This window comes from Stegostoma tigrinum, chromosome 27 (genome assembly GCF_030684315.1).
Source record: "Stegostoma tigrinum isolate sSteTig4 chromosome 27, sSteTig4.hap1, whole genome shotgun sequence".
NCBI classification, from domain to species: domain Eukaryota; kingdom Metazoa; phylum Chordata; class Chondrichthyes; order Orectolobiformes; family Stegostomatidae; genus Stegostoma; species Stegostoma tigrinum.
The window spans coordinates 18,182,292-18,197,123 of NC_081380.1; the positions used below are offsets into that span (position 1 = coordinate 18,182,292).

The following is a 14,832-nucleotide window of genomic DNA, read 5'->3' on the forward strand; positions in this document are numbered from 1 at the left end:
GCGGTACTGAGTTAGCTGCCTGTTGAATGCTTGTGTCCTAATTCCATGTTTTTTCTTCATGAGTCACACTTGAGGATTTTCATTTTAAGATTTAGTCTGCGTATGTTTCAAATTCTTTTTGAAACCACATCCTGTAAGTGTGGAGACAGGGGCAAGCATATTTCTCGGTATCTGAAAGCCCTCTGCTCCCCCTGTGAAGTCAGAGATCTTTTGGGTTTACAATGTGGTAAAGCTACTCATACCTTAATGGCTCTTATTGCTATATTGCTCATGAACTCACTCTTTGTGAGATTTGTCTTCCTGTGTCTTGAGAATATCAGCACTGACTCTAATATATTGGCATCTTTTGACACCATGCCTAAGATGGCAGTAGTATTTTGCTAGAAGTGAGATTGATAATTTTATTTGGGCAAAAGCCAGATCCTGCAGATGCTGGTAATGTGAAATACAAACAGAAAATGCTGAGTATGTGGAGAGACAAACAATTAGTGTTTCAGACATTTCATTTTATTATTTGAATGCTTGGTTAGCTTTCCAATTCTGGTTGGATGGATTCTCGATTTTTGCATCACATGATTTACCCCAGTTTGCCCATACGAACAAGACCTGTCGCTTACCTCGGATGATTTTAAACTGTTAGCTAAATAGCCTCTACCTCTGCCTGTAGCATTATTCGAATTAGCAAGCAGAAATACAAAAATATTTTTAAAAATCTCAAAACGTTAACTCTGTTTTAGACCTTAAGACCATAAGATATAGGAACTGAATTAAACCAATCAGGCCATCGAGTCTGCTCTGCCATTTGATCATGGCTGGTATATGTTTCTCAACTCCATTCTCCTGTCTTCTCTCTGTGGTCTCTGATCTCCCTATTAATCAAGAACCTGTCTATCTCTGTCTTAAAAACATCCAATGCCTTGGTCTCCACAGCATTCTGTGGCAGAGTTCCAGAGATTCACCACCCTATAGCTGAAGAAATTTCTTCTCATCTCAGTTCTAAAGGACCATCCCTTCATTCTGAGGCTATGCCCTCGGGTTCTCAACTGTCTTACTACTGGAAACATCTTCTCCATGCCCACTCTATCCAGGCCTCTCAATCTTCTGCAAGTGTCAGTGACATTCTACCCCCCCACCACCCTTCATCAAGCACAAACCCAGAGTTTGCAATCCTCCTCATCTGACAAGCTTTCATCTCCAGGATCATTCCTCCAGACCCCCTCTAAGGCCAGCACATTCTTCCTTGGGTGTGGGGCCCAAAACTGCTCACGATATTTCAAATTTCTCTCACCAGTTGCGGCCAGACCTCTTGACCTTTTCCAGCAATTTCTGTTTTTGTTACAGATTTCCAGCATCCCCAGTTCTTTGTTTTATTTTTATGATTGGTGAAATAATGTTCTGAGTATCCTCTAGGAATGCCTACAACAGCACTGGAGATTGAACTTTAGTTCTTGCAGACTTTAGGACAATCCTGGAGCGTTTGTAACCCGACAGCATGTATACTGTTTGGGTGGAATATTTCAGGAATATGGCTGACAAATGGGGTTATTTGCCCCTTCAATTTTAGCCTGTCTGCTTCCCTGAACACCTCAAGCAGGGCACACATTGCTTTTCTGAAAGAGTGTGTGTCTCAGCTCTTTGCGCATGCAAACCTTCAGACACATGCCAGATCCCATTCACGTTGGGGAAGTAGGAAGTCGACACTTTGATAACCCTCTTCACCGTTACTACTTTGCTGGAGCCCTGTCTCTTGCAAGTTGAAAATCCTCGCTTTCTTCGGAACCCTGAGTTCCATCAGACAAAGGGAGCCCAATGTAACAGCCAATTAAATTCCGTTTCTGTGGAGAATATTTCACTGTTTTGGACAGGGTGGGCCAGCTGGGTAGTTCTCTCCAGTCAGCTTTAATGCTGTCTACAGCTGAAGCCTATGGACAGCACGCCATTGCCAGCATAGGCTGCTGAATGGAAATCAGAAAATGAGTTGATTTTTCTTCTGTCTCACTCAGGTCAATTGCAGCAATTCCACTGAGACCAGTGAGACCAGGAAATGCAGTAGGGGAAATCTGTGTTTGCTACCTAAACCCTACTTTTGTCATTTGGATTTATGGATAAAGATTGAATACAATGTTCTGTTGTAATTTTCAGCACTCACATATTTGTCACAATGGGGAATAATTCTGTTTAATGAACTCATAAGTTATTTTAATGGGGACGTCTTAGGAAAATAGCCTGTGTGCACAATATTGAAATCATAAAACCACCAGTAAGTGCTAGTATATAATTTTGCTAAGGGTAAATGAATAAACGAAATTTTCCCTATTCTATTTGACTATGTACTCCATAAAGAAACAAAGGTGCTTTAATGTATCAAAAGGTATGGGGACATAATGAGAACAGCCAGGATCATATTGAATGGTGGAGCAGGCTTGAAGGGTCAAATAACCGACTCCCGCTCCTATATTTTAAATTTCTATATTTCTATGCTATTCCCATGCAAGGCACAATTGATCTGGTCATTAAGGCTGGCGGCACTTTGCTGTGTGATGTCAATTTTTCTATATTATAATAATGGCTGCACTGCCAAAAGTACTTCAATGGATGTAAAACCCTTTGGGACATTCTGAGGTCAGGAATGGTATTTTATAAATGCAGCAAGTTCTGTCTTTACTCAATTGGAACTGTTATTTCTTCTTTCATATGCATTAACAGAAATAAGAGAAGCCTTTCGAGTTTTGGATCGTGATGGCAATGGTTTCATTTCCAAACAAGAACTGGGAATGGCGATGAGGTCCTTGGGTTATATGCCCAGTGAGGTGGAACTGGCAATCATCATGCAACGTCTAGATATGGATGGTAAGAGAGCATTTATCACATTGCTGTAATGTAGTGTATAAGTGCTGTATGATTAATGTATCTGATTTATAAAGAATGACTCTTAAATATTTATTTAAAGGTAATCTAATTACACCTTACAAGAATATGAAAGATCAGATGACTGAATTATATTCAGCTGCAAGTGGTGATAACTCTGCTTGAGACAGGTTTATATCTTTGCCTTGGAGTGAATGCAGCAAAGATGTACTAGACCAACACTGGGTTTGAGGAAGTAAAAATACAGAAGGAGATGTCTCAAACTGAGTTCTGTTTCAAGTGAGCTGATAGACAGATAGAGCAAAATTATTTTTGCTCATCAGGGGAATGGGAACAACCAAGAATAGATGGTTGAGAGAGGTAATATGCAGGTGTAAGAGGAGAATTGCTTGTGATTCTTTGGCTGTAATAGATAGCTACAAATAAAAGCTTAGGAGAGTAGTTCCACTGAGCTGAGCAATGATGGATATTGTTTTGTTTAACTGTTCTAAGTCATAGGTCTAGAGAACAAGGAGGAATAGTGTGCCACGATTATAGTCACAGAAGATAGCTTTTGTGATTTTCGTGGGTTGATATTTTGATGCTGTTAAGGGGCAGAAACCTAATTGAGGTGGTTCACAGAAATAAGAGAAGCCTTTTCAGTTTTGGATTGTGATGGCAATGGTTTGGGAAAATTAGGCAAGGTATGGGAAGAATTCTGCATGCAGAGGAGGATAGGACAGGGTACAATAGGTTGCAGATGGAAATGAAATTTGAAGTTTGCAAGGACAGAAGGGATGGCAGTGGACTTTATGAGAAGGGGAACACCAGTAGTTTTGAAAGAGAGATAAAACCATTTGTACAAATGGCATAGATACCAGAAAGGGATGTTAAGTGTTTAGCACTTCATTGAGAATAGGGACAGGTGTGCTGGGGTAGAAGCGGAGGTTCATTGAGAAGATGAGCTGGTAGAGAGAATGAAGGAAGGTAGGTGAGAAACTGTGGACACTGCTGCTTAGGGACTAGGGCTGAAACAAACCTCATGGGTGTTTTGTCAGATGGGAAGAACAGTGTGGTAGAGACATATGAAGGGAAGGTTTTTTTTGTGAGGTATAATTGCAGATAGGCAGAAGTAGCATGAGAATGATATTGTGGTCTGATTGAGACGGTTGAGACATGCAGAGTTCTTACATTGATCCTTCATCCTCCCCATATAAGTCCAGTGATGTGAGAGAAAATGGGACTGAGAATGGCAAGATGCTTGTAGGAAGAGGGTGAACGTGACCCTTTAGTTTTCCTTTATATGGGAAAGAACTGGTACCCCTCAACTGGTTCCAGCTAACAATACTTCAGTTTGCAGCAAGAAATGGGCTTTGGTTGGTGGAAGCCTGTGTGGTGTATATGAGAATATCATTCCCTGGCATTAACATCAAAAGAGAGAATCACCCTCTGGTCCTGGACATTTGCCAGGATAAGTGCCACCCATAGAAGCATAAACTTGGTTGAAACTATCCTTTTTCTTGCTCTCATGCTTGCTAATAGTTCCAGAATTGCTGTTGGTGACAAAAAAGTTACACTTGGAATCTTTTCCAATAAACATTGTATTAAAAGACTAACATTTCCTTATAAGAGAACAGAAGTGTTCTGCCAGCTGCTTTCTCCCATCTTTACTAGACATAAAACCCTGAGGCAGCAGGAACGGTAGAAATATGCACACGCAGTAGTCAGCTGTCCGTTCTTTCCTTAAGCTGAGATGGGTGCATTGCTTTCAGTAACAGCGCAGCATCATTTTCCCAATGGGCCTAGCACATTAAGGTGAGAGCATGGTTCACTTGCAGTGATCTCCCCAAGTATCAGATGAAAATGGCCGTAAAATCAACCCTAGTCACCTCAATAGACCTTTTTGAACTGGAAGAAGGTTTTATTTGATCAATTAAGTGTTGATGTCCTTTAAGTAATACATCAGTACCCACTAACTAGGCTTGATACTTGAAGTAGATGCCAGTGAAACCTACCTGTGTTGTTTGCAGATAAAAGGAGGCATATAGAAAACTGATAGAAGATCAGGCTTACCTTCGATAGCACTGGCTCACAATCTCAATTGATTCCCTGACCACTTCTTCTTTGCTTTAGTGTGATGCTGTTCATGGTGTGATTTAGCAGACCATGGATATACTTCAGGTGCTGTGACTGATATAGAAATGTGCGCCAGTGCTGTGTGGTGGTTGTTTCTCTGAGGATTGTGGCTTGAGTGCTCTGTTCTTTTACACTTTAATGAAGGTTCCGTATTGGAGCTGGAGTAAGTAGAGGAAGTGTAACTGAATAAGTAGGTATTCATGGTTCAGGCAAGATCACCAACAGAACCTATGATAAGTTTAATGACTTATTCCTCCACACAAAAAATGCACTCCCAGTGGAGAAGAAAAAGCCCATTGAAATTAAAATTAAACACTCAGCAGGTCAGGCAATGTCTGTTGACAGAAACAAATTTAACATTTCAGGTTCCTAACCTTTCAACCAAACCGAAACATTGACTCTGCTTCTCTCTCCACAGATGCTACCAGATTTCATGTGCATTCTCAGAATTTTTTGTTTTTTTTTCGATTCAAATTTCCAGCATCTACCTTATCTTGCTTTTTGACGTTAAAAAGAAATTAGCCAGGAAAATACAGCACTATAATAGTGAATGCTCGGGTAGTCCCAATAATAAATCCATTGAGGTTGGTTGGCTCACCGAGCTGGTTTGTTGTTCCGCAGACGTTTCGTTACCATGCTTGGTAACATCCTCAGTGCACTGATGGGATGACATCTCCCTGGAAGTTTTAAAGCATTTTCCACAGTCTGGGTATTTAAAAGGCTTGTCTGCAGTGTGAACATATTGATGGCATAGCAGTTCCGGAATGTATGTAGCACGTTCCATAGTCTGAGCATTGAAATGATCTCTCCTCAATGTGAACGACCTGGTGTTGCGGCAGGTTAGATGACTGAGTGAGTCTCTTCCCCTGCACTGAGCAGGTGAATGGCCTGTTCCTGGTGTGACCTCGTCAATGAGTTTCCAGCTCAGGGGGGGCAATGAATTCCTGCCCACAATCCCCACATTTCCATAGTTTCTTTCCAGTGTGACTGCATTTATGGCTTGTGAAGCCTCATGATCAGCCTTGTCCATACACACAACATGTGTACAGTTTCTCTTCAGTGTGAACGGGGCTGTTTCCTTCCACATTCAAAACCAGATCACGTTCCATCTGTGGTGATAAAATGGGCAACTCCATCAGATCATGGTGAGATGGTTGGTTTGGAAATCTTCCCCTTCTAATATCCTGTGAAATTCATGTCAAGCAAACAACAAGAGAACTCTGGCTTCTATGTGAAGAAAGGGGCTGAAGGAGGGGGATTTTAAACACATACAACTTGCCCATAACCCTATCAGAATCTTCCAAACACTCAGCCTCCACCACCAAAAAGCAGCAGGGTAGCAGGGAATGTGAATACCATCACCTCCAAGTTCCCTCCGGGTCACACACCATCCTGACTTGTGACATCTGGCCCTGGTGGAGCAGAAATTTCTTCCAATTAAATAATAAGCAAAAATGAAGCCTTTGTCTTCAGTCCCAAACACAAACTCCACTGTCTCACAACTGACTCCATCCCTCTCCCTGACAACTGTCTGAGTCTGAACCAAACATGTCATAACCATGGTGAAATACTAAGAAAGAAAGGCTGCACTGAGGATGTTACCAAGTACGGTAACGAAACGTGTGCAGAACAACAAACCATCTCGGTGAGCCGACCAGCCTCAACATCCACAACCCAAGCTACAGATCTACTCCAAAACTTTAATAAACCCATTATTAAAATCCATGGTTTAGTCACTATGCTGCTAAATCATTATGTGAGAGAATCTAATGCATAGTTTCTGTTTGCTGTTGGAAATCACGTACAGAGCTATTGTGCAATTTTTTGTTGCAAAAGCTATCGCAAGTCTAAATTATTGCAGTGGCTTGGAAAGTATCTATTTGTGATTTCATTTTACTCTATTTTATACAATTACACTCTACCTGAATTCACTTTAACAAATATTTGGCCTTAGAAGTCTATAACAGATTGGGCATCTCTTGAGGACTGCATTAGCCTTTTGGGGAAATTGCATCCAGTTTAAAGAATTGTTAGACTGTAGATCATCAAGTTTATTAAAGTGTTTTATTTTAACTGGGGCTATTGTTGCTGAACAACTTCAGCTGAATTTCTGGTTGATTGCACTACATTCATGAAGCAGGCTTCCAGAGGTGGGAAGCAAATGGAGATTGAGATCTGAAACATTTATCATTTTGTATATTAAAGTTGTTTGTTATACAGCAAAATTCTGACAAATATGGGACAAGTAATTTCGTGCAGTGGCCCTATTGCTGTGTGCGTGTGTAACTGATTTGTCACAATTATGTGTGTCCCTAGCGGGACTATATATTTGATTACAGTAGGTCAGAAGCATAATGCAACTCAAAAAAGTAATTTACTTGGAAATATAATGATTTAAATATCCATGATAATAGGACAAAGTGGAATTGCTACAGAATTTTGGAGTCTAATAGGTGGATTTCTTGTTGCTAAGATTATATTATATGTCAGAAGCCTGTAAATGTGTACCTTGCATCTGTACCTTGCTTACCTGACCATTTTAGGGGGGCTTCATATCCTCCTGCATAATGTGCAAGGACTTAATTGGAATGCTGACATTGATAATAATGTGCTTTCCTGAAATTTCCTGGTTTCATATCAGTGATACACTATACATTCAGTCTTCTGGAATGAAAAGACCATTAAAATCAGCAGGGTTCTGGACTTTGAGAAAATTATTACTTAAAGTTGAACAGCTATTTTCTTTGATTGCTGCAATCGAACTATAGTAAATGTACGTTGCTCCTTCCTAAGAAGGAGCATTGTAGAAGGGATGCAAGGCAGATTCAGTTGCATCAAAGGCAGACTGTACACATCTGTACCTAGACAGGCATGTACACAGCTCCCGGCCTCCATGTCAGGGTATGCCTTAAAATGACTAGTAAATAAATGTCCCTGTAGTGCCTCTTCCATTGGCTAGTAGCGATTGAGAAGTGATGTTGGAATTCCACCTGCAAACATTGACCAGTCATAGAACATAGAACATAGAACAATACAGCACAGAACAGGCCCTTTGACCCTCGATGTTGTGCCGACCTGTGAACTAATCTAAGCCCCTCCCCCTACACTATCCCATCAGCATCAAGATGACATGCTGATAGTTTTTTTTTGACACAAGCTTTTTCAGTCACTCCTTTGGAAAACAAGACCCAGCAATTCCTCCACAACTCCAGAGTCTACAAAATATACAGGATCATTGATAACATTGATTTTTGCGCATTGATTTGGAAATTATGAACCATAGGTAATATATTTTTTCTATAAGTATGCAGCGTTTGGAAACATAGAATAATTTCCTGTTTCACATTTGGCAATATTCTGTACCTCAAGCTGGTTTGCTCAGGACTTGAGGTTACTCCCTCGCGCAAGCTTATGGTGAACTTGCATTAACAGATGAACAGAAACGTGATAGTTGGTGACAAGCGTTTTGATCATTATTGAACATGTTGGTCCAGTTAAAGAGCAACTGAAATGCTTGATATTATGACCGGTTGGAAAAGTACACTGATACTCAAGCCCCACTACTCCCAGCGTCATGACAAAGGCTGGTTTAATTAAAGCATGCAAAGCCTCTGATTAATCTGTCTGTTGGAATCAGTGTTAACAGAAAACACTGACCAGGTTCCTGTACTTAACAAGAGCTACTGTTCAATTAAATGTAAGTAAATTTTAATTACGTGTAAACACTCTATGGCTCTACAGGTGATAAACTCTAATCACCTTTTACAATCCTTACACATAGCCACAGACAAACAAATGACTTTGGTTTTATGGGCCAAGGAAAGCAAAATGTGAAACACTGTTCAATAACATCACTGCACAGGACTCAGTGAGATGTACCTTTTGCTTGCCAAGTCTTTCTGTTCTTTGAACTACTTTCTTCGAGATTTTTCTCTTCATCACAGCAGGCACAGGGCAATTGGTACACTAATTGCAAAGTCTCTTAGTTACAAGTTAAAGGCAGCTGCTTCTGGCAACTGGTGGGAGAAAATAATTGGCTTTCTTCAGGTTTCAGAGAGTTGTCATCAATGTTTAAAATCTCAGTCGTATGAATCAAAGGATTAGGTTTCACAGTTTATTGGACAGGAACTGAAAAGAAGTCAGTCAACAAATTTGATAGGGATTTGGTAATGGTCTGCTGGAATTGTTGACATTCTTCAATAATCTTCACATTTATTGGAGTTCTTTGAAGAAAAACACCTGTGCTGTAGATAAAGGGGAACCAGTGGATGTTTTGTAATTAGATTTCCGGAAGGCACTTGATAAGGTGCCGCATCAAAGGTTACTGCCGACAAACCAAGCTCACTGTGTATGATGTAATGTATTAACATGATAGAAGATTGACTGGCTAACACGAAACAGACACTAGGCATAAATTGGTCTTTTTCAGGCTGGCAGGATGTCATGGGTAGTGTGCCTCAGGGATCGGTGCTGTGGCCTCGACTATTTATGGTTTATATAGGTAACCTGGATGAAGGGATCAAAAGTATGGTAGTTAAGTTTGCTGATGACACAAAGATGGATAGGAATGTGAGTTGTGAAAAGTATACAAGGAGCCTACATAAGGATATAAATAAGTTAAGCGAAGAGGCAAAGATCTGGTAAATGGATTTCAACATGAGAGAATGTGAAATTGTCCATTTACATAGAAAGAGTAAAAAAGAAGCATATTATGTAAATGGTGAGAGGTTTCAGGCTTTGATATGCAAAGAGATATCTGGGAGTTTTGGTGTATGATTCGCAGATAGTATGCAGATACAGTAAGTAATCAGAAAAGCTGATAGATTGTTATGTTTTTGTGAGGGAAATTGAATATAAGGATAGGGAAGTTTTGCTTAAGTTATACAGGGCATTGGTGCGACTGCATCTGGAAGACAGTGAACAGTACTGGTCACTGTACTTATGGAAAGATGTCAATCTGTTAGCTGTTAAGAGAATGTTTACTAGTATAATGCTTGGAATGAGCCTAATAAGGAAAGACCGGACAGGCTGGGCCTGTATCTTGTGGAGTTTACAAAAGTCAGAGTTGACTTAATTGAAGCATATAAGATCCTGAGTGGCCTTGACCTGGTGGAAGTTGAATGGATGCTTCCTCTTGTGGGAAAACATAGATCCATGGTCATAGTTTAAAATTAAGGGTCGAGCATTTAAAACAGATGAAGAAATCATTTTTCTTTCAGAGGGTTGTGAGTTTTTAGAAGTCCCTTCATCAAAAGGAGGTGGATGCAGTATCTTTAAATGTTTTTAAGGCAGAGGTAGATAGATTTTTGATTAACAAGGGCATGAAAGGTTATTGGGGATATGCTGGAATGCAGTTAGCATAAGTTTAGTCATGAATGGTCTACACTTCTTTCTTCTTTGTATGTTGCCTGCAGCATCCTTTATAGATATTTTAAAATTCTATTGACACATCTACGTCTCCTGGGAAAAAACAGGGGCCGACTCTAGAAGTGTATTGCTAGTGTTATGATCCCAGCTAATGTTACTACTGGACAGGTCAGATGCCAGAATAAAATCTGGCTTGTTGGATCATATTTGTATTTCTCTGATTTTAATGTAATGATCTTTCACCAAGACATAATATCATGTGGCTGCAGATTTAGTTTACACAACGAATTTGAAGTTTATTGTGCAAAAGATAGAAAAATGAAATAAAACAGATCAAGGTAACTACAAATAAAAAAGTTTGAAAAGTTTCAAACACTTGATGAAACATTTCATCAACTCCCAAACAACATCACTTTACAGTCAATCAAAATTGAGAGACTTTTTTCTTTCCTGCCTGGAAGTTATTCCACAGTCTTGTTTATTTCATACAATGCAGAGTCTTTGAATTTAATTGTTAGTGATGCTGTCAAGTGCAATTTGAGGGTAATGGCTTTCTTTGAGCAAGTGCTGTATATTTTTATGCATTTCTCTGCTTCAGCACATTGTTGGGAGGTTCTATCATGCCATTTCTATAGTGCCATGTACTTATTCTTATAGTGAAATCATTGACTGAAATGTGATGGGAAAGTCAAGCTAATGTTTTGAAACTTCTTCACTGTCAGCTTGGTAATGTCTAAGATGCACCAATTAACATCTCTGGTGAGACTACGTAAACGGCACATCCAATGGTACCTCATGTGTAGGTGCACAAATACTTGCAAAAGGCATTTCTGGTTTCACGTTTGCGATTTCTCTTTGCGTGTGTTATAAGATACTCCTTGAGATTAATATGACTAGCAAACATCCTTCACTGAAAGAACCCATAAACAACCCAGAGAAACCAATAAGTTCTTGTAGACTGTAAGAATGGCAAAGAGTTTGGGAAAGCACTGTTGGACATAAGTGAACTTGCTGGGGGTATGAACATATTGGTACACTTGGAGCCAGACTTGCTGGTATTAGGAGAAAGAAGTAGTATACATATGAAACAGATGATGATCACAATGAAGAATTCAAAGTTAACTTTTATCTTGCAGTCCAAGACACACAAAATCAATAGTTGAAGAGAAGCTCACACAGAGGCATGGAATTAGTGCTGTTTAGCTTCCTCTATGATTTTCACCGTTTGCAGAATAGTACATCAAAATAAATTATCGAACATTGCTCATAGATTGGGCAAGCTTTTAAAAAAGGGGACTTCAAAGATATTGATGCTTCAGATTTGTGCAGTGAATTGTGAGCCATTGCAGGATGAATTCCAGAATGTGCATTACAAGATGTCATAACTTTGCATTTGAAACCGAGATGAGATAGTACCTCCAACACATTTATTGCCCTCAGTAACCTCCTCCCTTTCTCTGTGGCCAGTGGTGAGTGAAGCAATCTGAAGTTGATAAGAACATGCATTCATTCCTCTATGAAACAAGAAATTGCACAAAACAATGACTTGAAGGAGTGTGTTTCCACGTTTTCTAAACTGAAAGTACAGGCAGTTAAATTCTGAATATTAATCAACATTTTCTGGGAAAATACATCAAACACTACAGTATCACGAGAACCATATTATATTGCAGATTAATTCATCTGCATTGTTCCAACATCCTGACTTGAGTCAAATGCACCATTTGGTTATAGCTTTATAATGTATTCTTTCTTCTTTCAAAATAAATTTGGAATTTATAAATACAGACTATGAATATTTATTCACACTAAAATGATGCAGATTGTATGAGCTATAATAATCATTACTTCAAATGCAACATGTGTGAGATAAGGAATGGGTGGACTCACAGGTTAATTTAAATGTCATTGGCTGAAGAGCTCTGTGCTTTCGGGTCAATCTTGAAAGGGAGAGAGCAAGGTTCCTCATAAGAGTTGAGGCTTTGTTAGGTTCAGCTGTTCAGAGGCAGGCTCCTGGCTGGAAGTCATAATCGTATGATGTGTATTGAGGTTTCCTGTGTGTTGCAGGGTGGAGTGCACCCATCACAGCGGCCCTGGGAATAATGGGACATGTTTAGCCCTGCATTTCTTAGGTTACTGATGAGAGCTAAACTAGGAATATGCCATTATTGCCTAGTTCATTTGTTGCTGGCAGCGGGAGTAGCCCTGCAGAAATTGGCCACATTGGAATGGAGACTGTTCCACAAAAGAAACGGTCGGACAGCAGAGGGACGGGACTTGAGGCTGGGATCGCTGGAGTGAGGGCTGAGGACAGGCCACAGCACAGATACAGGTAACTAAAACTGACCCCTGTGAGCTGTTAAACATTTCGTTTTAGTGGACAGTTTATAGACTGATGTCAAGGGTAGTCACTCTCACCTTATGGGTATTGAATGCCATATCTTTAAATGCATAATACTGTTATTTTCATGCAGCATCATGCATTGAGAATGATACAACCGGTTAAAAATTCCCATAACCTAAAAGTTCTGTATGCATTTTCAATTTCAAGGCAACTACTTGGAAACTAGGCGTTCTTTTCAATCTAAGAGAGAGAGATAATGGGAACTGCAGATGCTGGAGAATTCCAAGATAATAAAATGAGAGGCTGGATGAACACAGCAGGCCAAGCAGCATCTCAGGAGCACAAAAGCTGACGTTTCGGGCCTAGACCCTTCATCAGAGAGGGGGATGGGGAGAGGGAGCTGGAATAAATAGGGAGAGAGGGGGAGGCGGACCGAAGATGGAGAGTAAAGAAGATAGGTGGAGAGAGTATAAGTGGGGAGGTAGGGAGGGGATAGGTCAGTCCAGGGAAGACGGACAGGTCAAGGAGGTGGGATGAGGTTAGTAGGTAGCTGGGGGTGCGGCTTGGGGTGGGAGGAAGGGATGGGTGAGAGGAAGAACCGGTTAGGGAGGCAGAGACAGGTTGGACTGGTTTTGGGATGCAGTGGGTGGAGGGGAAGAGCTGGGCTGGTTGTGTGGTGCAGTGGGGGGAGGGGACGAACTGGGCTGGTTTAGGGATGCAGTTGGGGAAGGGGAGATTTTGAAACTGGTGAAGTCCACATTGATACCATCAGGCTGCAGGGTTCCCAGGCGGAATATGAGTTGCTGTTCCTGCAACCTTCGGGTGGCATCATTGTGGCAGTGCAGGAGGCCCACGATGGACATGTCATCTAGAGAATGGGAGGGGGAGTGGAAATGGTTTGCGACTGGGAGGTGCAGTTGTTTGTTGCGAACTGAGCGGAGGTGTTCTGCAAAGCGGTCTCCAAGCCTCCGCTTTGTTTCCCCAATGTAGAGGTGTTAAGCACACATCTACTCAACTTACACATATGTATTAATACTGCAGCAAAGCAAATGATCTGACTGCTTTAGGACAATACTACTGCCTTCACGTTGCAATGTCAGTCTGCAGTATTGCAGGCTTTGGTTCTCTGCATGTGCACTGTTCCTGAGGTTGCTGGCTCCTTGCCTCTAAAGGAGGCTTTTCAATTCTGTAAATTACATTTGTACATAGGGGGCCATCAAACCCAGCTGCAAGATCACTCACTTCATATTCTCATTCTAGACTGCTGTCTTTTCTCTTCCTGATTCTAAAGTTATCTGATCAATTACATCATCATTACTTACATAAATCTCATTATGTCACATCTGCCAGAGACATATGACAGTCACTTATGGTTATGGGAAACAAATACAGTCCACAATTACAGGAGGACACACGGACGGCCATCTCTCTAAAGAACCCTTAGCCATAAGCCTCGCTACAATACAAGCCGGCCATTATCTGCAGGGCCTTCTGCTCCTCAGCAATCATAAAATGATGTGGGATGAAAGCATGTCCAGCTCTTTGGCAGCCTTTCTGACTATTCAGAAACCTTTGGGTTCTCCTTCTCCATCCAACGTTGAAGATACCTTGTAATCTGAGATGGACATGGCGGATGTTGCTGCCTCGAAGCCTTTGCTACCTAAGGAAGAAAATGAATGTCTTTTGGACACAAGAGATGAACTTCTGTGCATTACACGCTGTCTGCATCAGAGGCAGAGTTGGAAGAATCTGACCTGATGCTAAAATGCCCCGGGAGGTGCTACAAAAAAAAGATACAACCCATGTCCTCAGACTCAAAGGGGGAGGGATGTAGTGATTGTAAGAGGTCAGCAAGGTGGGCCTCATAGAATATGAGTTCCCTGATTGGGGCTGTTAACCTGTTCTAATCAGGGAGCCCTGGCTGGCAGATATAACCAGGAATGTCAAAGATCCTGTTCACTATGAGAGCTGGCTCTGAGCGATCTATATCAGTGTCAAGGCCTCTCCACATGCAAATAAAGGGTAACTTGGTGGAGGGTTATTGCAGGTGCAGCTCCAATGACACTGAAGAAGCTTGACTCTATCCAGGACAAAACAGCCCGCTTGATTGGCATTGCATCTCCCTTTGCCACCATTGC

The 14,832-nt window shown here is 41.0% G+C and overlaps 1 protein-coding gene across 2 annotated transcripts in view; it reads left to right on the forward strand.

The window, feature by feature from the left end:
* Positions 1 to 14,832, forward strand: part of caln1 (calneuron 1) — a 312,262-nt gene that overhangs the window by 46,756 nt on the left and 250,674 nt on the right. For both annotated transcript variants that reach the window (XM_048556786.2, XM_048556789.2), the window contains exon 3: positions 2,707 to 2,850. In XM_048556786.2, coding sequence (XP_048412743.1) covers positions 2,707 to 2,850 — 144 coding nt within the window. The remainder of the gene's footprint in view (positions 1 to 2,706; positions 2,851 to 14,832) is intronic.